The sequence below is a fragment of the Panulirus ornatus genome, chromosome 36, assembly GCF_036320965.1.
Source record: "Panulirus ornatus isolate Po-2019 chromosome 36, ASM3632096v1, whole genome shotgun sequence".
In the NCBI taxonomy this organism is placed as follows: Eukaryota; Metazoa; Arthropoda; class Malacostraca; order Decapoda; family Palinuridae; genus Panulirus; species Panulirus ornatus.
In genome coordinates this window covers 9086398-9108187 of record NC_092259.1, presented here as the reverse complement: position 1 = coordinate 9108187, position 21790 = coordinate 9086398, and the positions used below count along the sequence as shown (strand labels likewise).

At 40.8% G+C, this 21790-nt stretch overlaps 2 protein-coding genes across 6 annotated transcripts in view; one reads left to right on the top strand and one right to left on the bottom strand.

Annotated features, from left to right (window-relative positions):
* Window positions 1–21790, top strand: part of LOC139760298 (F-box only protein 30-like) — an 80649-nt gene that overhangs the window by 9179 nt on the left and 49680 nt on the right. Inside the window, exon 1 of one of the 3 annotated variants that reach the window (XM_071683282.1) lies at window positions 11053–11177. The exons of the other annotated variants lie outside the window; for them this stretch is intronic. The gene's annotated coding sequence lies outside the window, so the exon portion shown is untranslated. Of the gene's footprint in view, window positions 1–11052; window positions 11178–21790 lie in introns of those variants that run through there. 3 annotated transcript variants of the gene reach the window in all.
* Window positions 14107–20901, bottom strand: LOC139760295 (SRR1-like protein). 3 transcript variants are annotated; one of them, XM_071683269.1, is made up of 3 exons: window positions 20576–20901; window positions 16296–16435; window positions 14107–15859 (listed from the first exon to the last, which is right to left on the bottom strand). In XM_071683269.1, exons 2-3 carry the CDS (start codon window positions 16409–16411, stop codon window positions 15142–15144), a joined length of 834 nt encoding a protein of 277 aa, XP_071539370.1. In that variant the 5' UTR covers window positions 16412–16435; window positions 20576–20901; the 3' UTR covers window positions 14107–15141. The 3 variants fall into 3 exon arrangements, with proteins under 3 accessions (XP_071539370.1, XP_071539371.1, XP_071539369.1); XM_071683270.1 differs by lacking the exon at window positions 20576–20901 and adding an exon at window positions 20225–20361; XM_071683268.1 differs by lacking the exon at window positions 20576–20901 and adding an exon at window positions 19890–20025.

The window sequence follows — 21790 nt, the reverse complement described above, 5'->3', positions numbered from 1 at the left end:
GGATATCACCACTTCTCCCGCTAGAGTCCGTTTGGTTCGTTGTGTCCTGGTGTCTGCCGTCCTCAGTCCCTACCAAATTGTTATCTACCTCTCGTGTCGCGCCCCTTTATACTGCCTTCTTCACAACGGTTGCGACCCCCACTGTCTGAGTGGGAAGACCTGACTTGGTTCCCCGTTATAATTGGATGTACATAACCCTGCCGCCGCCACCATTGCGATCATCGTTCCCTTCCATCTCCCTCTCCCATGTTGCGAGTGTCCATTTTCTTAAGACTGCTTTCCTCCCCGCCCTCTTCTCCTGTCTCCCCTGTGTGGCCTCAGCTTTACTCTCTCGTACAAGCTCCCTCCCTCCTTCTTTTCATCACGAGCGAGAAAAATCATCCTTTCTCACAGTTGGGTGGGTCGGAGAGGAAAAGCGAAAGGGTTGAGCAAGGTAAGGTACATTCAAGAAACAGATTTACTGTCCAGACGTGTGATATTGATTTTTACTGAGATATGTGGATGCTATACTGGTTGCGTATTTCTGTTGCCTTATTGATATATCTCCGGGAGACTGGGGATGGCTATAGTGTTTTTTTTTTTTTTTTTTTTTTTTTGGCTTAGGAAGGAAATTAAGCTTAGCTAAGCAATGTTCATTGAGTATATCGATGTCTGTCTGGAGCCTCTCTGTGTTCTGTATTAGTTCTGTCATTGAATGTGTCAACAGTTTGCATCTAGTTTCTGCCATGCTTTTATTTTCTTCCCTTACGCATGTACCAGATGGTTTGAAGTCGTTGATACCGTCCTTCAGTAGTTTCGATGTAGGAATTATTTTGATTGGAGATGAATCGTATGCCTTTATTTCCTGTACACTCTGTTGCTTTAGCGTGCGTCATTTGAAGCCGAGATGTGTGAGTATTGGCTAATAGATCAGCAAGGGGAAGGAGCATAGCCTGTACCAGATGTAATTTTTGCCTCTCCGGTAGGTTTCAGGGTCTGTACGCAGGCTAGCCGGGACTGCTTCACCTCGTATCGTTCATTTTGTTAAGCCCAGGCCCTTCGTCCTCGCTTTCTTGAAGGATTTTTTTTTTTATGGCTATTCGACATTGCAATCCAATACCTCTGGTAATCGTATTTTTCCCCCTTTTTTCGTGATTGCAGTTGGGGAGGTCGTGCTTCTTCCCCTCCGAAAGCCATATTGATTCTGGTTTTAGAGACTCTACGTTATGTATTTAAAGATGCCATCTTAATCCGGGATTACTTATACTTATACTTATCCTTGGTGCTTCTAAGAGGGGAGCACTTTGATCATTTTCCGGGTCTGTTTCTGACATTATTGTCACCCTAGCTTACTTAAGTTTCGGGGGAAATTATCCCGTTTTAAGACTGATAAAGGTGACATTTATGGACTCGATAATATCATGTTTATTAATCGGCAATCGATTATATTTCTCCTCTTGGTACCATAATTATAAAGCGTTTTTTTAGCCCTTAACCAACATTATTGGCTTAGCTCGATTGACTTTCTAATTCCACTTCATTGGGCTCTTTGGGACTGATAACATCCGTGTTTGTCCAGAGTTAAAAAGAGACGGTGGTAGGGGTTGGCGGCAAACCATTAGCGGGCACGTGACCACCGCACTTCCATAATCCCCCGCACGACACCCGTCGCCTCCGCCAATCGCTGATCTAACTCCCCCTCCCCTGCAGCCCACTCTCCAGCCGATCCCTTGCGAAATAGAATCTAATCATTTTTCTATTGGAAGGCAGCAGAATTGGATACTGATATACAGACACTGATACGTAGAACCTGTATTGTAAAGGGTTCTAGCCCACTGACCTATCAGAAGATGATAGATGTGACATACAACATAATTAATTTGCATGATAAAAAGGTTATTATGTGTCTGCTTCTCTGATAACTTTTGAAATACTGACAAATTTTATTGATAAAACATTTTCTTTAAAAGAATCATAAAAAGATGTGCAATTAATCTACTACAGTAATTAGAGCGTCAAATTATATATATATGAGTAGTAAGGTTTTAATTAATCTGAAGAGGTAAGAGATTCTTAAGAGGTCTGAAGAGGCAGAATATTCTTCAGAGCTGCCATCGGTAGTAACTACTGGAAAGAAATGATATTCATATTTGTTGTATATTTGCCGCAGAGTTTAAGGTTGTCGGTCACCCACTGATCAGTTAGTGCTTGAAGTGTCGATTGTTTCTGTACTTCAGTGTGAGTTCCAATGAATCTGTGACTGTCTTAACCAAATTGTTTGACCTGAGGTACAGCAAACAAGGTACACGAAACATTATTTTATTGAAATATGGCCGAGTTTCGTGTTGAAGAAGAAAAATGAGTGTCAGAAAGTGAGCTGTGACCTTGAGATGCTAATAAGGTACCACTTGTCCGTAGAGTTTGACGGCTTACAGTCTAAATCCTCAAAACCATTTAGACTTTAGAGTATCTTATTATTTGCGTTACGTTCACTTAGGTTAACTTTAAGAATGTTTTATGGCCTTCGAAACCTTAGGTAGGAGCTGAACTGCTGTTTAAGGGATGGCTATCATGACATGAGATGGAACTGATTCATTTCAAAGTTTTGCAATCTTCCTTGTACGGAAGGTCAGAGGTTTCCGTCACAGTGAATTTATCACATTACTAATACTAACATCGCCAATTAATGACGTGGCAGTATTGTATGATCATAGGTTATTGCTCTGTGTTGGGGAAATATTCATGATTTCATAGATAATAATCGAAGCCGTCCACTGGAACAATTGATTTCACAAGTTCATCAGCGCGGAAGATAGCTGACCGTGTGAAGTGCTGTGGGCGGGAGGAGGCGTGCGTCCGTATATGGCACCCACACGTCAACTTGACACCCCGTCAACACACCCCGCGTCACAGCCAGGACACCGGCACGTAAACCTGACACTCCGTGGACTACAGCCCTGGCACGCCGTCTCACCCTCCCTTTGTCGTGCTGTCCATACATCCCCATTGGGCATTCTGAAATTTATATCCGCTTAGTTTTTTTTTTTTTCTAAATTCCTGAAATTTGGAGGTGGTGTTGAATTTAGGGAAATATACAAGACAGTTATGTCGACATTTATACTTGAGTAATCTGTGATGGAGTTTGTACGTCACCCCCACCGCCAAAGCGCTGGTAAAACTTCGATCGCTCGTGGACACGAGGATCAAATGAGCATCCAAATAATGATAATACTGATGGGAGGTGCTGGGTCAGGAGCGGCCGGACGGCCGGCCCAGGGTACAGTAGTGGGGAGGTTAGCGGGGTGTAATGGTGGGAAAATGGTAACAGTGGGTGATGGGGAGGACGCCAATAGTGGGGAGATTAGCAGGCTTTTATGGTGGGAAAATGTTGACAGTGGAGAAGGGGAGAACGCCAATATATATATATATATATATATATATATATATATATATATATATATATATATATATATATATATATATATACGTATAATTTACAGTGGCCTAGCGACGACCACAACATAGACTATGTAGGCTCTAAACGACGTTTCTACATCCCACACGAACTGTCCACACCCTACACGACCTTTTCACTCCCCAGACGTTTTTTTTTCCACACCCAGGACATTTTATCCACAACCCACACAATCCGTCCACTTTCCAGACAACCCGTCAACACCGCAGACGTCTTGTCTGCTCCCCTGCTTCACATCCTAGAGGACCAGTCCAGGCCCCAGACGCCCCCCTCGCACCCCAGGCGACATGGCCTTAGTCAAGACGACCTGGCGATACCTCATACGACCCAACCACACCTCAAACGACTTACCTACACATTAGAAGACCAGTCAGTCCTGTCCACTCATGATTTGTCCACACTGAAGGTGACTATTCCTATCCCTTTGGAAGCAGTCATTCCGTAGTTTTCTCTCTCGTCCATATATATATATATATATATATATATATATATATATATATATATATATATATATATATATATATAGATGTTCTGGAAGGAGGTAAATAAAGTGCGTAAGACAAAGGAGCAAATGGGAACTTCAGTGAAGGGCGCAAATGGGGAGGTGATAACAAGTAGTGGTGATGTGAGAAGGAGATGGAGTGAGTATTTTGAAGGTTTGTTGAATGTGTTTGATGATAGAGTGGCAGATATAGGGTGTTTTGGTCGAGGTGGTGTGCAAAGTGAGAGGGTTAGGGAAAATGATTTGGTAAACAGAGAAGAGGTAGTGAAAGCTTTGCGGAAGATGAAAGCCGGCAAGGCAGCAGGTTTGGATGGTATTGCAGTGGAATTTATTAAAAAAGGGGGTGACTATTGTTGACGGGTTGGTAAGGTTATTTAATGTATGTATGACTCATGGTGAGGTGCCTGAGGATTGGCGGAATGCGTGCATAGTGCCATTGTACAAAGGCAAAGGGGATAAGAGTGAGTGCTCAAATTACAGAGGTATAAGTTTGTTGAGTATTCCTGGTAAATTATATGGGAGGGTATTGATTGAGAGGGTGAAGGCATGTACAGAGCATCAGATTGGGGAAGAGCAGTGTGGTTTCAGAAGTGGTAGAGGATGTGTGGATCAGGTGTTTGCTTTGAAGAATGTATGTGAGAAATACTTAGAAAAGCAAATGGATTTGTATGTAGCATTTATGGATCTGGAGAAGGCATATGATAGAGTTGATAGAGATGCTCTGTGGAAGGTATTAAGAATATATGGTGTGGGAGGAAAGTTGTTAGAAGCAGTGAACAGTTTTTATCGAGGATGTAAGGCATGTGTACGTGTAGGAAGAGAGGAAAGTGATTGGTTCTCAGTGAATGTAGGTTTGCGGCATGGATGTGTGATGTCTCCATGGTTGTTTAATTTGTTTATGGATGGGGTTGTTAGGGAGGTAAATGCAAGAGTTTTGGAAAGAGGGGCAAGTATGAAGTCTGTTGGGGATGAGAGAGCTTGGGAAGTGAGTCAGTTGTTGTTCGCTGATGATACAGCGCTGGTGGCTGATTCATGTGAGAAACTGCAGAAGCTGGTGACTGAGTTTGGTAAAGTGTGTGGAAGAAGAAAGTTAAGAGTAAATGTGAATAAGAGCAAGGTTATTAGGTACAGTAGGGTTGAGGGTCAAGTCAATTGGGAGGTGAGTTTGAATGGAGAAAAACTGGAGGAAGTGAAGTGTTTTAGATATCTGGGAGTGGATCTGGCAGCGGATGGAACCATGGAAGCGGAAGTGGATCATAGGGTGGGGGAGGGGGCGAAAATTCTGGGGGCCTTGAAGAATGTGTGGAAGTCGAGAACATTATCTCGGAAAGCAAAAATGGGTATGTATGAAGGAATAGTGGTTCCAACAATGTTGTATGGTTGCGAGGCGTGGGCTATGGATAGAGTTGTGCGCAGGAGGATGGATGTGCTGGAAATGAGATGTTTGAGGACAATGTGTGGTGTGAGGTGGTTTGATCGAGTGAGTAACGTAAGGGTAAGAGAGATGTGTGGAAATAAAAAGAGCGTGGTTGAGAGAGCAGAAGAGGGTGTTTTGAAGTGGTTTGGGCACATGGAGAGGATGAGTGAGGAAAGATTGACCAAGAGGATATATGTGTCGGAGGTGGAGGGAACAAGAAGAGGGAGACCAAATTGGAGGTGGAAAGATGGAGTGAAAAAGATTTTGTGTGATCGGGGCCTGAACATGCAGGAGGGTGAAAGGAGGGCAAGGAATAGAGAGAATTGGAGCGATGTGGTATACCGGGGTTGACGTGCTGTCAGTGGATTGAATCAAGGCATGTGAAGCGTCTGGGGTAAGCCATGGAAAGCTGTGTAGGTATGTATATTTGCGTGTGTGGACGTATGTATTTACATGTGTATGGGGGGGGTTGGGCCATTTCTTTCGTCTGTTTCCTTGCGCTACCTCGCAAACGCGGGAGACAGCGACAAAGTATAATACAATAATAAAAATATATATATATATGCACCCAGGTAAATTCTCTGATTACGCGTATCTTCATCACCTCTCGCACTCATTCCTAACACGGATCATCCTACCTCGCACCATTCTGACCTCAAGCGTTTAATTTCCAACACGTTCTCTCTAATCCGTTCTGTTGCATCCGGGGCTATAATAATGATAATAATACTGATAGCTGCAACACATCATCAACAGTATTGAATTGCCATATTTACATGTTATCGTAAACGTTAAAAAGAAACACCCGGGCGGCCTATTAAAACCCGAGTCCCAAACTGAATAACTTCGAGATTAGTGTTGAGTGTGGTCCCGTGAGGTAACCAGGCATTGTTTACGTTCCGGGAATATCATCATCAACCCGGCTTAAGAGCACCTCGAGCAGGCCATCATAAGCTCCGCCTGGGGGCAAGCAGACCTAGAGGAGCCTGGCTCGGAGAGGACTAGCTAGATCCGTGTAACGTCTGACGACACATCGCCTACATCACTGAAATCTATAGAGAGGTACTACCAATCGCGTCTTCATCCCGCTATAAAGTAAGTCATTTCTGAGTGATAATGGCGAACAAAAAAAATCATTTTGAGTGATTTTTATACCTTTAAGCGGAGAAATATAGGTTGTAACCGGTACTGGTATTTTCAAAAGCTGTAATATTAATTTCGAGGATATTCCTGCAGTGTAATGCATAGTGGTAAACTGAACTATTCTTCCATCCAGCACTGCAGGTATTTAGATTTTTGCAAATACTGATACTCTTCCCTTTCGCCCGGTGTATCAAGCGGTTTGTTTGCCTTTACACCGCCATTAATTGTCGGCAACACTCAATTATGTATTCATTTATTTCCACGCTTATCATTTTTATAGGAAACGTACAGAAGTAAGCCATAAACGCGCGAGAAAATTACAGTTGTGGAAGCAATAAAACATCAAGGCATGTACATAAAATTTGTAAATTTTAGTTAGGGTATCGTACATCGTGGCAACAGCGTGTGGCTAGTGTATCCACCTTATCTCGCGGCGGCAGGCGTCTCCCCCACCTCAGAACCTCCCCTTGTCCATTACCCCCCCCCCCTCACCGTTCCCTCTTCCACTTCTCCCTCTCTCCCCTTGCTTACCTCCTCCTCCTTGCTCTACTATCGCCTGAGTTTCCTGATTTTTACCCAGAATTCCCTGGATGGAGCTTGTGTAATGATTGTTTAGTGACTGGTCGTAATATATTTCCAAGATTACTTTTTTTGACGTGTATTCATTAAACGTAACGAGGCTAGCTAGGTTTTGTATGAGATATCCAAATAGCATTTTTTTATTATTCAAAACTATTGTGAACGTATGCTTTAAAAAAAAACTGCAAATAAATCAATGAAGGCATTCTGGGCCTGGTACGACCTTGTGGGGAAAAGTCGGTCTTCCTAAAGCTGCAGATTCTTTAGTCTCGCTCGTGAGTCGTTGTCGTTTGTTTTTTGAGAAATAATTCTTTTATTTTCATGCCTTGATCTAACGGAGGACGTGTTGGTGTATTTCGTAGGTTATGTTCAGTATGTCAAGGGTTTGTGACTATGCGATAGCCCTAATGGTACACAGTCGTTGCCGTTTGGTTTTTGAGGAATAATTCTTTGATTTTCTTGCCTTTATCTAATGGAGGACGTGTCTGTGTATTCCGTAGGTTATGTTCAGTATGTCAAGGGTTTGTGACTATGCGATAGCCCTAATGGTACACCGGTTTATTTTCAGTGTGAGCTATTACAGGTCACGTATGTGTACTTTATTTATTTATTTCTCGTCCAGCTTCATTTCATCTGCGAGTTTACCATTTACCTTTTCTTGTAAGTTCTGCCCGTGTGTATAATCTGGTTTTGTTTCTCTTAGTGTGCTTATACGTTCCCCACATTTGTCCCCAAAGGTAATCCATTCATTGTACTCATCATTTGTAATGCATCTTTGTGTCTCCTGCTCTGCTCCAGTGTACTCTTTGGAGTTTTTTCCAATTTCAGGTGGATGGCACTTTAACAGCGAGCTTTTAGACGCAAATTTTTGTTTTTCATGAAACGTGTCAATGCAATCAGGTGATGACATAGTTGTGAATATGCGCCTCACTTTTTCGTCAACCAAAATTTTGGCGTCATGTCCACGACGTCTCGACCCTTGAGCACGACGGTACGACCCTTGAGTACAACAGGAAGACCCTCGAGTATGAACGGCCTGACCTTTGACTTGGCCCTTACAGGTCACGTCAAAGTTCAGGCCATCATACAAAAGGGCTGTACCGTATAGTTCATGGTCTTAATTGTCAATTATAAAATTTTAAAAAACTTAGTTATTTTCATGGTATCATCAGGAGTTTACCGAATCTAAATCTCTCTCAAAGCAGTCTTTCATCACGCGCAAATTCAAAATCAGGAAAATACGAAGCGAAAATCCAGTGAATCAGAGTAGCCTATATCAGTCTACTGGTTTCAGTGTCATCGACCCTTACCGAGAGGAAATTCACACATCATTTATTCTGCTGTGTGAATTGGGATGGTAATCACAGTTCACACTTGTCATGATAAATAATACATATTGTGATGTATTCTCATATACTTGCACAGTTCTACCTGTGGAAATTCACACATCATTTATTCTGCTGTGTGAATTGGGATGGTAATCACAGTTCACACTTGTCATGATAAATAATACATATTGTGATGTATTCTCATATACTTGCACAGTTCTACCTGTTAAAATTTGATAATTCAACTGTAAAACTGAGTTAGCTTTACATAAAAATTCGATTTTTAAATGTTAGTGAAAGGCATGTGTTTCCGTAGATAATTTTATAATGGTTATTTATGATATTTGTCTTCACTTGGCTTTCTGTTATCGTATGTAAGGACAACATGTACTTGCCCTCAGGCCTTTCTTAGGCCCAGGACCGGAAGTTTTGGCACCTAAATACACCACTCGCCAGTTATAGGACCTGCAGTTTACTTGTTTTGAAACATTCTCGTTTCTCTGAAGAAACCAGTCACTTCCACTGCCCTTCCGTGCTCCATACACGATCGGAATGTAATAAAAAAAAAAAAAGGGGGGTGACTATTGTTGACGGGTTGGTAAGGTTATTTAATGTATGTAGGGAACTCAGGGGTGAGGTGCCTGAGGATTGGCGGAATGCGGCATAGTGCCATTGTACAAAGGCAAAGGGGGATAAGAGTGAGTGCTCAAATTACAGAGGTATAAGTTTGTTGAGTATTCCTGGTAAATTATATGGGAGGGTATTGATTGAGGGGGGTGAAGGCATGTACAGAGCATCAGTTTGGGGGAAGAGCAGTGTGGTTTCAGAAGTGGTAGAGGATGTGTGGATCAGGTGTTTGCTTTGAAGAATGTATGTGAGAAATACTTAGAAAAGCAAATGGATTTGTATGTAGCATTTATGGATCTGGAGAAGGCATATGATAGAGTTGATAGAGATGCTCTGGGAAGGTATTAAGAATATATGGTGTGGGGGGAAAAGTTGTTAGAAGCAGTGAACAGTTTTTATCGAGGATGTAAGGCATGTGTACGTGTAGGAAGAGAGGAAAGTGATTGGTTCTCAGTGAATGTAGGTTTGCGGCAGGGGTGTGTGATGTCTCCATGGTTGTTTAATTTGTTTATGGATGGGGTTGTTAGGGAGGTAAATGCAAGAGTTTTGGAAAGAGGGGCAAGTATGAAGTCTGTTGGGGATGAGAGAGCTTGGGAAGTGAGTCAGTTGTTGTTCGCTGATGATACAGCGCTGGTGGCTGATTCATGTGAGAAACTGCAGAAGCTGGTGACTGAGTTTGGTAAAGTGTGTGGAAGAAGAAAGTTAAGAGTAAATGTGAATAAGAGCAAGGTTATTAGGTACAGTAGGGTTGAGGGTCAAGTCAATTGGGAGGTGAGTTTGAATGGAGAAAAACTGGAGGAAGTGAAGTGTTTTAGATATCTGGGAGTGGATCTGGCAGCGGATGGAACCATGGAAGCGGAAGTGGATCATAGGGTGGGGGAGGGGGCGAAAATTCTGGGGGCCTTGAAGAATGTGTGGAAGTCGAGAACATTATCTCGGAAAGCAAAAATGGGTATGTATGAAGGAATAGTGGTTCCAACAATGTTGTATGGTTGCGAGGCGTGGGCTATGGATAGAGTTGTGCGCAGGAGGATGGATGTGCTGGAAATGAGATGTTTGAGGACAATGTGTGGTGTGAGGTGGTTTGATCGAGTGAGTAACGTAAGGGTAAGAGAGATGTGTGGAAATAAAAAGAGCGTGGTTGAGAGAGCAGAAGAGGGTGTTTTGAAGTGGTTTGGGCACATGGAGAGGATGAGTGAGGAAAGATTGACCAAGAGGATATATGTGTCGGAGGTGGAGGGAACAAGGAGAAGAGGGAGACCAAATTGGAGGTGGAAAGATGGAGTGAAAAAGATTTTGTGTGATCGGGGCCTGAACATGCAGGAGGGTGAAAGGAGGGCAAGGAATAGAGAGAATTGGAGCGATGTGGTATACCGGGGTTGACGTGCTGTCAGTGGATTGAATCAAGGCATGTGAAGCGTCTGGGGTAAGCCATGGAAAGCTGTGTAGGTATGTATATTTGCGTGTGTGGACGTATGTATTTACATGTGTATGGGGGGGGTTGGGCCATTTCTTTCGTCTGTTTCCTTGCGCTACCTCGCAAACGCGGGAGACAGCGACAAAGTATAATACAATAATAAAAATATATATATATATGCACCCAGGTAAATTCTCTGATTACGCGTATCTTCATCACCTCTCGCACTCATTCCTAACACGGATCATCCTACCTCGCACCATTCTGACCTCAAGCGTTTAATTTCCAACACGTTCTCTCTAATCCGTTCTGTTGCATCCGGGGCTATAATAATGATAATAATACTGATAGCTGCAACACATCATCAACAGTATTGAATTGCCATATTTACATGTTATCGTAAACGTTAAAAAGAAACACCCGGGCGGCCTATTAAAACCCGAGTCCCAAACTGAATAACTTCGAGATTAGTGTTGAGTGTGGTCCCGTGAGGTAACCAGGCATTGTTTACGTTCCGGGAATATCATCATCAACCCGGCTTAAGAGCACCTCGAGCAGGCCATCATAAGCTCCGCCTGGGGGCAAGCAGACCTAGAGGAGCCTGGCTCGGAGAGGACTAGCTAGATCCGTGTAACGTCTGACGACACATCGCCTACATCACTGAAATCTATAGAGAGGTACTACCAATCGCGTCTTCATCCCGCTATAAAGTAAGTCATTTCTGAGTGATAATGGCGAACAAAAAAAATCATTTTGAGTGATTTTTATACCTTTAAGCGGAGAAATATAGGTTGTAACCGGTACTGGTATTTTCAAAAGCTGTAATATTAATTTCGAGGATATTCCTGCAGTGTAATGCATAGTGGTAAACTGAACTATTCTTCCATCCAGCACTGCAGGTATTTAGATTTTTGCAAATACTGATACTCTTCCCTTTCGCCCGGTGTATCAAGCGGTTTGTTTGCCTTTACACCGCCATTAATTGTCGGCAACACTCAATTATGTATTCATTTATTTCCACGCTTATCATTTTTATAGGAAACGTACAGAAGTAAGCCATAAACGCGCGAGAAAATTACAGTTGTGGAAGCAATAAAACATCAAGGCATGTACATAAAATTTGTAAATTTTAGTTAGGGTATCGTACATCGTGGCAACAGCGTGTGGCTAGTGTATCCACCTTATCTCGCGGCGGCAGGCGTCTCCCCCACCTCAGAACCTCCCCTTGTCCATTACCCCCCCCCCCTCACCGTTCCCTCTTCCACTTCTCCCTCTCTCCCCTTGCTTACCTCCTCCTCCTTGCTCTACTGTCGCCTGAGTTTCCTGATTTTTACCCAGAATTCCCTGGATGGAGCTTCTGTAATGATTGTTTAGTGACTGGTCGTAATATATTTCCAAGATTACTTTTTTTGACGTGTATTCATTAAACGTAACGAGGCTAGCTAGGTTTTGTATGAGATATCCAAATAGCATTTTTTTATTATTCAAAACTATTGTGAACGTATGCTTTAAAAAAAAACTGCAAATAAATCAATGAAGGCATTCTGGGCCTGGTACGACCTTGTGGGGAAAAGTCGGTCTTCCTAAAGCTGCAGATTCTTTAGTCTCGCTCGTGAGTCGTTGTCGTTTGTTTTTTGAGAAATAATTCTTTTATTTTCATGCCTTGATCTAACGGAGGACGTGTTGGTGTATTTCGTAGGTTATGTTCAGTATGTCAAGGGTTTGTGACTATGCGATAGCCCTAATGGTACACAGTCGTTGCCGTTTGGTTTTTGAGGAATAATTCTTTGATTTTCTTGCCTTTATCTAATGGAGGACGTGTCTGTGTATTCCGTAGGTTATGTTCAGTATGTCAAGGGTTTGTGACTATGCGATAGCCCTAATGGTACACCGGTTTATTTTCAGTGTGAGCTATTACAGGTCACGTATGTGTACTTTATTTATTTATTTCTCGTCCAGCTTCATTTCATCTGCGAGTTTACCATTTACCTTTTCTTGTAAGTTCTGCCCGTGTGTATAATCTGGTTTTGTTTCTCTTAGTGTGCTTATACGTTCCCCACATTTGTCCCCAAAGGTAATCCATTCATTGTACTCATCATTTGTAATGCATCTTTGTGTCTCCTGCTCTGCTCCAGTGTACTCTTTGGAGTTTTTCCAATTTCAGGTGGATGGCACTTTAACAGCGAGCTTTTAGACGCAAATTTTTGTTTTTCATGAAACGTGTCAATGCAATCAGGTGATGACATAGTTGTGAATATGCGCCTCACTTTTTCGTCAACCAAAATTTTGGCGTCATGTCCACGACGTCTCGACCCTTGAGCACGACGGTACGACCCTTGAGTACAACAGGAAGACCCTCGAGTATGAACGGCCTGACCTTTGACTTGGCCCTTACAGGTCACGTCAAAGTTCAGGCCATCATACAAAAGGGCTGTACCGTATAGTTCATGGTCTTAATTGTCAATTATAAAATTTTAAAAAACTTAGTTATTTTCATGGTATCATCAGGAGTTTACCGAATCTAAATCTCTCTCAAAGCAGTCTTTCATCACGCGCAAATTCAAAATCAGGAAAATACGAAGCGAAAATCCAGTGAATCAGAGTAGCCTATATCAGTCTACTGGTTTCAGTGTCATCGACCCTTACCGAGAGGAAATTCACACATCATTTATTCTGCTGTGTGAATTGGGATGGTAATCACAGTTCACACTTGTCATGATAAATAATACATATTGTGATGTATTCTCATATACTTGCACAGTTCTACCTGTTAAAATTTGATAATTCAACTGTAAAACTGAGTTAGCTTTACATAAAAATTCGATTTTTAAATGTTAGTGAAAGGCATGTGTTTCCGTAGATAATTTTATAATGGTTATTTATGATATTTGTCTTCACTTGGCTTTCTGTTATCGTATGTAAGGACAACATGTACTTGCCCTCAGGCCTTTCTTAGGCCCAGGACCGGAAGTTTTGGCACCTAAATACACCACTCGCCAGTTATAGGACCTGCAGTTTACTTGTTTTGAAACATTCTCGTTTCTCTGAAGAAACCAGTCACTTCCACTGCCCTTCCGTGCTCCATACACGATCGGAATGTAATAAAAAAAAAAAAAGCCGACAACAATGGGCACTAAAGGAACATCAGAGAGGCATACATGTGAGCAAGCTGAAAGGATGAGGAAGACCTTGAGTACCGGGGCTAGAGAGTGGACGAGAGTATGGTTGAGAGTGCTAGTTGTGGGTATGGAGCTGTGTTTTCGGTGGATGTGCGCAGATGCAGCCTTTTCTTCATCTCTTCCTGGCGCTACCTCGTTAATGCGGGAAACGGTGATCAGGTATGAAAGACAGAAAGCTGAGTGTCTGGAAAATGATAGGAGTCTATCACAAAGAGGCTTGAAATATCAAAAAAAGAAAAAAAGAAAATGGTGAGGTGGAAGGACAGGGGAATGTGTGGGTGACATATGATGGAAAATACGAATTTTGTGAAAACAATCAAGCTTAGAGGCAGCTTTACAGAACCTGTCCACTGCACAGTAAGGAAGGTATAGACCAATAGACTGCAAAGTGTGATTAAAATATGTGTTCTTTATGGTTTCATTTTTTTGCATATAAGTTAAGGAAAATGACATCACAAGGTCCTTTGCAAATGCTTGTATTTTTAGTCCTGTATTGATTTAGGAAAAAAATCAGAGTTCTTCTTTTGTCTCCATAAACTCATATCCAAAGTATTCATCACAAATATTTTCATAGAATTTCAAAACTTCAGTCGCAGTTGGTCGACTTTGAGGATGTATTGCCCTACACTGTCTATGGATGGGGTAGACATGAAACCTAAAAGCCTTTGCAGCTTCACTGTTCCCTAGGAAGTAGTTACAGACTGGGGGAATTTTCCATATGTCAGCCTTTTCATCATATGGTTGCATTCTGACTTCTTCATAATTCTCTCCTTGGTAAGGCCACTTCTGTTCTGGAGCTATAAAATTTCCTCTGAGCTCTTTATGACCACAAATAATTCCCTGATGTCCCACTTTTGGTAGAGCATCAGCATCATTCAAAATAAGATTCAAAGATGAGGTAATCAAATATTGTTCAAGAGTCTTGTTTAATGCACTAGAATCACACATTACCAGTTTCCCTATTGGACTGTTATGCAAAAATTCAAGAATACTCACATAATCAATACATAGCTTAAATCTTTTCTTGAGGTCAAAAATATTTTCGTAAATATTTATACCATTACCTAAAGGATGGTATTCAGTCAAGTACACTTCAGCTTCCTGGCAAAAGCCAACTAACTGAACAATATATTTGCTTGGGCCAAGTTCTCGCAGCATTTCTAACCCATGTAAAAAATCAGTACTGTAATTTCTGTTGTTGATATGAACAAAAGCTAATGTGTTATTTTGCCAAGTTGTCTGATATATTTGTTTAACAGCACCAAAGCCAATTAGATTACCAACATCTAAATTACCTATATCTTCACATGTAAGCAATGAGTGGCATTCTGTCATTTGTCCTAATCTAAAGAACCCTTTATCACAAAGGGCAAAACATGAAAATTTTGGACAAAGAAAAGTCATATATAAAAAGAAAGCATACAAAACACAAATAAATACCATTTCCTTATCTTTCTTACTTAAACTCCTTAACTACTAAATTGGTTTTACAAATTCATAAATGAATCTTTTCTGTTATGGTCATTTTTTCAATGTCAACTCTAACAATTTCAACATCACATTCATCATATTTTGGTTCACTAACTTTACACCAGATGCCTTTTTCTTGTTCATTTGCAGTAGGTGCAGGCAAGACATGAATGCTCATGTCATTGAATATATCATCATACTCAACAAGACTTTTTAAGGGGTATTCCTTAAACAACCTCTCAGCAACATATATAAATTTATAATGTTGTTTCAGTATTCTTGATGGCACATTCTGTACAATACTACCAAAACTATTCCCTATAATGATGCACTGTGGCAGGGATATTGGATTCCAATTTGCCCAAAGGAGATTATTATAAAGTTCCTTTCCACAGTGTGGCATGAAAAATATAGTTACTTCTTTCACACTTCTCTTACCCTCCTCATTCACCACTGAAACTTTAAGGCTGAGTTTTTCCAACACTCTGATATCTACATTGGAATATACTGGATCATAAGTTTCAACTTCAACATTGAAATGGTCCTTCAGGATAAGTAACAGTGCTGTTTGATATTTAACTATTCTGCTAGTCGAGGGCTGGCCTAAGCCAAAGCAAACAATTTTCGAAATTTTGTATTCTTCATTACAAACATGGAGAGATCTAGCAATATTTTTCAAGTTAGTTTCAAAAGTATGAAATCCTTCACTTGACTGCAGCACATCTTTTGCTTCAAGTATTTTCCTGAAAAAAATCAAATGAAAGAAAAAAGATTTTTTTTGAATTGTAATCTTTTAAGATTAAATTTATTTTTGTTACTAAGAAGCATATGTTTAAAACGTAAGATAGATTAGTTCATTCCAAAACTAAAACTAGATTTTTTATTGTACTAGTTTTCTTTTATTGTAAAGTTAAAAAGGAGTTACTGAGCACTTCCATAGGCTGGTAGGAGATGCTTTGTTTTATACAATGCTGTGTTAACAGTGCAAACGTGGAGATAAATAGGAATCTAAAGTTATTAGATTTTGCATTTACCATTCTCATTTCTATTTAAGGAAGAGCTAAATGAATGAGGGTAGTTTACATATATTGTAAAAAAAATGCATTCCAAGTTCATTGTCAATCATTTAACAACTTCTGTCTGTTGATCATATAACAGCTTTTCATGAGAGCTACTTACCTAATACATTCATCAGCATTTTCTTGGGTTAATGTATAGGTATCTTCAGTTTTCTTATGATGTTTCCTTCTGGCTGCTTTCTTCTTGCTCACTAACTGAAATCCATCAGGATCCATTTTCTTTCTTCATGGCCATGTTACCTGAAGATCATACATCCATTTTGTTAACGTATGTTTTTGAGGATGGTATTGCAGTGGAATTAAAAACGAAGGGGGTGACTGTGTTGTTGATTGGTTGGTAAGGATATTCACTGTATGTATTGAACCAGGGCATGTGAAGTGTCTGGGGTAAACCATGGAAAGGTCTGTGGGGCCTGGATGTGGAAAGGGAGCTTGGTTTCGGTGCATTGCACATGACAACTAGAGACTGAATGTGAACAAATGTGTCCTTTTTATTTGTTCCTGGTGCTGCCTTGATGGAGGGGGAGGGATGCTATTTTGTGTGTGGCGTAGTGGCGATGAGAATGGATGAAGGCAGCAGGTATGGATAAGTACTTGTGTATATATGTATATGTCTGTGCATGTATATGATGTATACATCTGTGTATGTATATGTTGAAATGTATATGTATGTATCTGTGCGTGTTTGGGCATTCATGTATATACATGTGTATGTGGGTGGGTTGGGCCATTCCTTGTCTGTTTCCTTGCGCTTCCTCGCACACTCGGGAGATGATGGTTAAGTATAATAAATGTTTTTTTTTTTTTTTTTTTTTTTGCTTTGTCGCTGTCTCCCGCGTTTGCGAGGTAGCGCAAGGAAACAGACGAAAGAAATGGCCCAACCCACCCCCATACACATGTATATACATACGTCCACACGCAAATATACATACCTACACAGCTTTCCATGGTTTACCCCAGACGCTTCACATGCCCTGATTCAATCCACTGACAGCACGTCAACCCTGGTATACCACATCGCTCCAATTCACTCTATTCCTTGCCCTCCTTTCACCCTCCTGCATGTTCAGGCCCCGATCACACAAAATCTTTTTCACTCCATCTTTCCACCTCCAATTTGGTTTCCCTCTTCTCCTCGTTCCCTCCACCTCCGACACATATATCTTCTTGGTCAATCTTTCCTCACTCATTCTCTCCATGTGCCCAAACCATTTCAAAACACCCTCTTCTGCTCTCTCAACCACGCTCTTTTTATTTCCACACATCTCTCTTACCCTTACGTTACTTACTCGATCAAACCACCTCACACCACACATTGTCCTCAAACATCTCATTTCCAGCACATCCATCCTCCTGCGCACCACTCTATCCATAGCCCACGCCTCGCAACCATACAACATTGTTGGAACCACTATTCCTTCAAACATACCCATTTTTGCTTTCTGAGATAATGTTCTCAACTTCCACACATTCTTCAAGGCTCCCAGAATTTTCGCCCCATCCCCCATCCCCATGAGAAATACTTAGAAAAGCAAATGGATTTGTATGTAGCTTTTATGGATCTGGAGAAGGCATATGATAGAGTTGCTCTGTGGAAGGTATTAAGAATATATGGTGTGGGAGGCAAGTTGTTAGAAGCAGTGAAAAGTTTTTATCGAGGATGTAAGGCATGTGTATGTGTAGGAAGAGAGGAAAGTGATTGGTTCTCAGTGAATGTAGGTTTGCGGCAGGGGTGTGTGATGTCTCCATGGTTGTTTAATTTGTTTATGGATGGGGTTGTTAGGGAGGTGAATGCAAGAGTTTTGGAAAGAGGGGCAAGGATGAAGTCTGTTGGGGATGAGAGAGCTTGGGAAGTGAGTCAGTTGTTGTTCGCTGATGATACAGCGGCTGGTGGCTGATTCATGTGAGAAACTGCAGAAGCTGGTGACTGAGTTTGGTAAAGTGTGTGAAAGAAGAAAGTTAAGAGTAAATGTGAATAAGAGCAAGGTTATTAGGTACAGTAGGGTTGAGGTCAAGTCAATTGGGAGGTGAGTTTGAATGGAGAAAAACTGGAGGAAGTAAAGTGTTTTAGATATCTGGGAGTGGATCTGGCAGCGGATGGAACCATGGAAGCGGAAGTGGATAATAAATGTGTGTATATATATATATATATATATATATATATATATATATTATCTCTGGGGTTAGGTGAGAAAGAATACTTCCCACGTATTCCCTGCATGTTGTAGGAGGCGACTAATAGGGGAGGGAGCGGGGGGGGGGGGGGGGGGGGGGGGGCTGGAAATTCTCCCCTCTCGTTTTAGATTTTCCAAAAGAAGGAACAGAGAAGGGGGCCAAGTGAGGATTTCCCTCAAAGGCTAAGTCCTCTGCTCTTTATGCTTAAGGCTTGTTCAGTACTCAGCAAGCTGGCCATGTGGATCCACTAAGTGGAATCTCGGGTTAAGAAGTGTGGTGATGTATGTAAGTCTTTGTGAAATGAATGTAGAGCACCATTTTATGCAATTCTGTTAGTTCATGTTATTTCAAAAATAAGTTTTTATGGTCTTGCTTTTACATCTAATTGCTAGCTGGCCGTGTGTGTTTGTGGGCATTCAGAATAAGACTGTTTACATCCTTTTCAAATGAAATTTCATGAACATGTTCTTTTAAATAATCGTTTTCAAATTCCAGAGTAAACTTACAATAATTCAGCAGACAGAATTATTTTATGAGGTTTTGGATGAAAACTGAAAGAACATTAGTTCATCATAAAACAGGATGCAGCTGGTAATAATAATACCTGTGTATTTTCATCAAGAAATTGAAAGTGAATGACTGCCCCAAGGGAAAGTCAGATGATTTTCATTGGTTCTGTTAAAGAACCACAAATTTTTCATGATCTTCATAGCCCTCCTCACTAGCAACATATTTAAAGTCAAAGAATGATGAAAAGTGATAATCTCTCGGTTCATAGTGTCGATTAAATATAATATCATTGCAAGAGTGTCTCTTATCCCATGGTTAGATTCATGGAAGAGTTATGTAAACATGTGAAAAACCTAATCTAATAGCCAAAATTTAGAGCAAAAATACTCCAGCATTAATTGGTCTCTTGCTGGAAATAGCACATCTGATCAGTTTTTATATCATTTGTTGACAGGCTTTTACACTTATGGGTGTAAGTGGTATTTTTCCACTTGAATATCGAACATTAAGATGAATCTTGACCGATAGGAAAGCTAAATTTTTATAGGTGCTGTTTAATTTCCACAAAGGTATTAAGAATTATCACATCAAACCCATTCTTTCCGGATTTCTACTCCCCCACTGCTATTGCCTTCTTTTATATTAAATCAAATGATAATAGTCAGTCATGTTCCTCGATTATTATTGAATTTTCAAAACACTTTCCTTGCACTTCACAAGGGAAACTCTATGGGGGGTATCATCGGTCGTGATCATGTGTTTCATCCAGTTTTATGTAACTTTATCACCCGTTGTCCAAAATCAAAATACTGTAATAGTCTTCCCCACTGTGGAATTCGTTATTATCATAAATTAAACAAAATATAATCACACTCCCCTGCCGTAATTTTTTTCCTCCAGAACAAATGCTACAATTCGTGCAAAGTTGTTAGACGTCACAGTAAAAGTAATGGTATTTACGTACAATTAAGGAAAAAGTCAATTTTATCTTATGATTTACTATAATTACCTCATCTACGCCATTTTGTTGCTATTAAAGTATATTACACGGCTTTTCTGTTTCCCGTAGTCTTTTGCTTGCAGCCACTTTAGGTCTCGTAATTTTGTGTGACCTATTGGTTAAATACATGCCACCTTTGCAAGTTACTAACATTTCGAGGATGTGAAGTAGCGTCAATGTTGATATTTACAGCTGAGCGTTAATTCGCATCCTTCGAACATCTGTTTATGGAGAGTTCACAATTACTTCTGAATATATATATATATATATATATATATATATATATATATATATATATATATATATATATATATATATATATATATATTATTGTACATGCTAACCTTTCCCGTTATAGCTAGGTAACGCTAAACCACACGAATAAATTTGCGGGAGAATCCTTGCTGGGCTCATGTTCTATCAGAAAATTGATACAGAATGAGAGGATTTCCTTCCCCTGTTCCCGTCGCTCCAAATCGCCTTGTGCGAGACCTAGAAAACACGCAAATTATGCTGAACGATTTTTTTTTCTTGGTTTTTGCCACTCAAGGGTAGCCAGTGGTCAACGGGACTTACGAAGGATTCCTTCTCTCCTATCCCTAAGAATGTGAATATATATATATATATATATATATATATATATATATATATATATATATATATATATATATATATATATATATATATGACCGAACCTGTGCAAACCACCCAAGTCGCACCAGCTGCCGTTAACCAAATGTAGTATCCTGGCCACAGCGTCCTTAACCACTGTCGTGGGCGGGATCTTGTGTTGGCCACACCCCGACACACACCAGCTGCTTTGAGCGTATCTGGTGTTGTATGCCCCGCCCACACCAGCTGCCGTTAGCAGTTCTCGTTAGTTGCACCATCTTTCACGAGCGAATGTTAACTTTGCAACACCACCAGCTAGCTGCTTTGAACTCAGCTGGTGGTAACTGCATCCTGCACATCGGCTCCGTTGAGCATTTTTGGTGCTGTCCGCACCGCCCGCACACCACTTATATACAACCACACAAACAGGTACATGAAGAGTGAGCGTGCAGCTCTGCTTTGCTGCACGTTACATTCTGAGTTCAGCTGTAGCTTCATCTCTCTGGTTGAAGTTCAGCATCCACATTACTTTGTATTTTAGCATTTAACATCCACATGGAGTATCAGAGAATATCCGAAAAGTTCCAGTTAATATCAACCCACAAAAAATATTTTCATAGTATTGTCCTTGATATTTTTATCTACGCTCCTTATGTGGCCCATCCTATTTTTCAGCAAGGCAGTCATCTGAACAAAGCATATGTGTGACTTCAACTGAAAATTACTACCCACATTATTTTTACGGTACTGTCATACATGAGTTCAGCCGCAAACACAATATCGTTGGGCAAGGAATGATTAAGGACATTTGTAGGTGAACCAACAAGATGTGTTTCTTCACGGCTGAATAACCACCTTTATTTAATAAACGCCTTTCGTCCCGGTAGATGTCATTGCCTTTGGGAGTTTTTTCTACGCGGCTGTTCACACAATCATAGGGATCTTTCCCACCAGCAGATCCACATTGACTGATAGATCATTTTATCCCCCATTGACTGATAGATCATTTTATCCACGTTGGCTGATAAATCATTTTATCCTGTAGGTTGCAGTCATTATGAGTATTCTTAGTGCCTGACTGGTCGCACAACAGTGTGTTTCTTGGTAGAAATACCCAACGAGCTACTTTAGCTGCTGGGTAGAAATACCTCAAGGGCAAAATAACCTAACAAGTAGAAAAACTCCTAAGATTACGTGAAGGAAGGGAAGAAAGGCCATTAGTGCGATGTAACCTGCCGGATTGAGAGCCTTTTTGGACATTGTGATCTGTGGGAATCAGGCTCACAGGATTACATTTC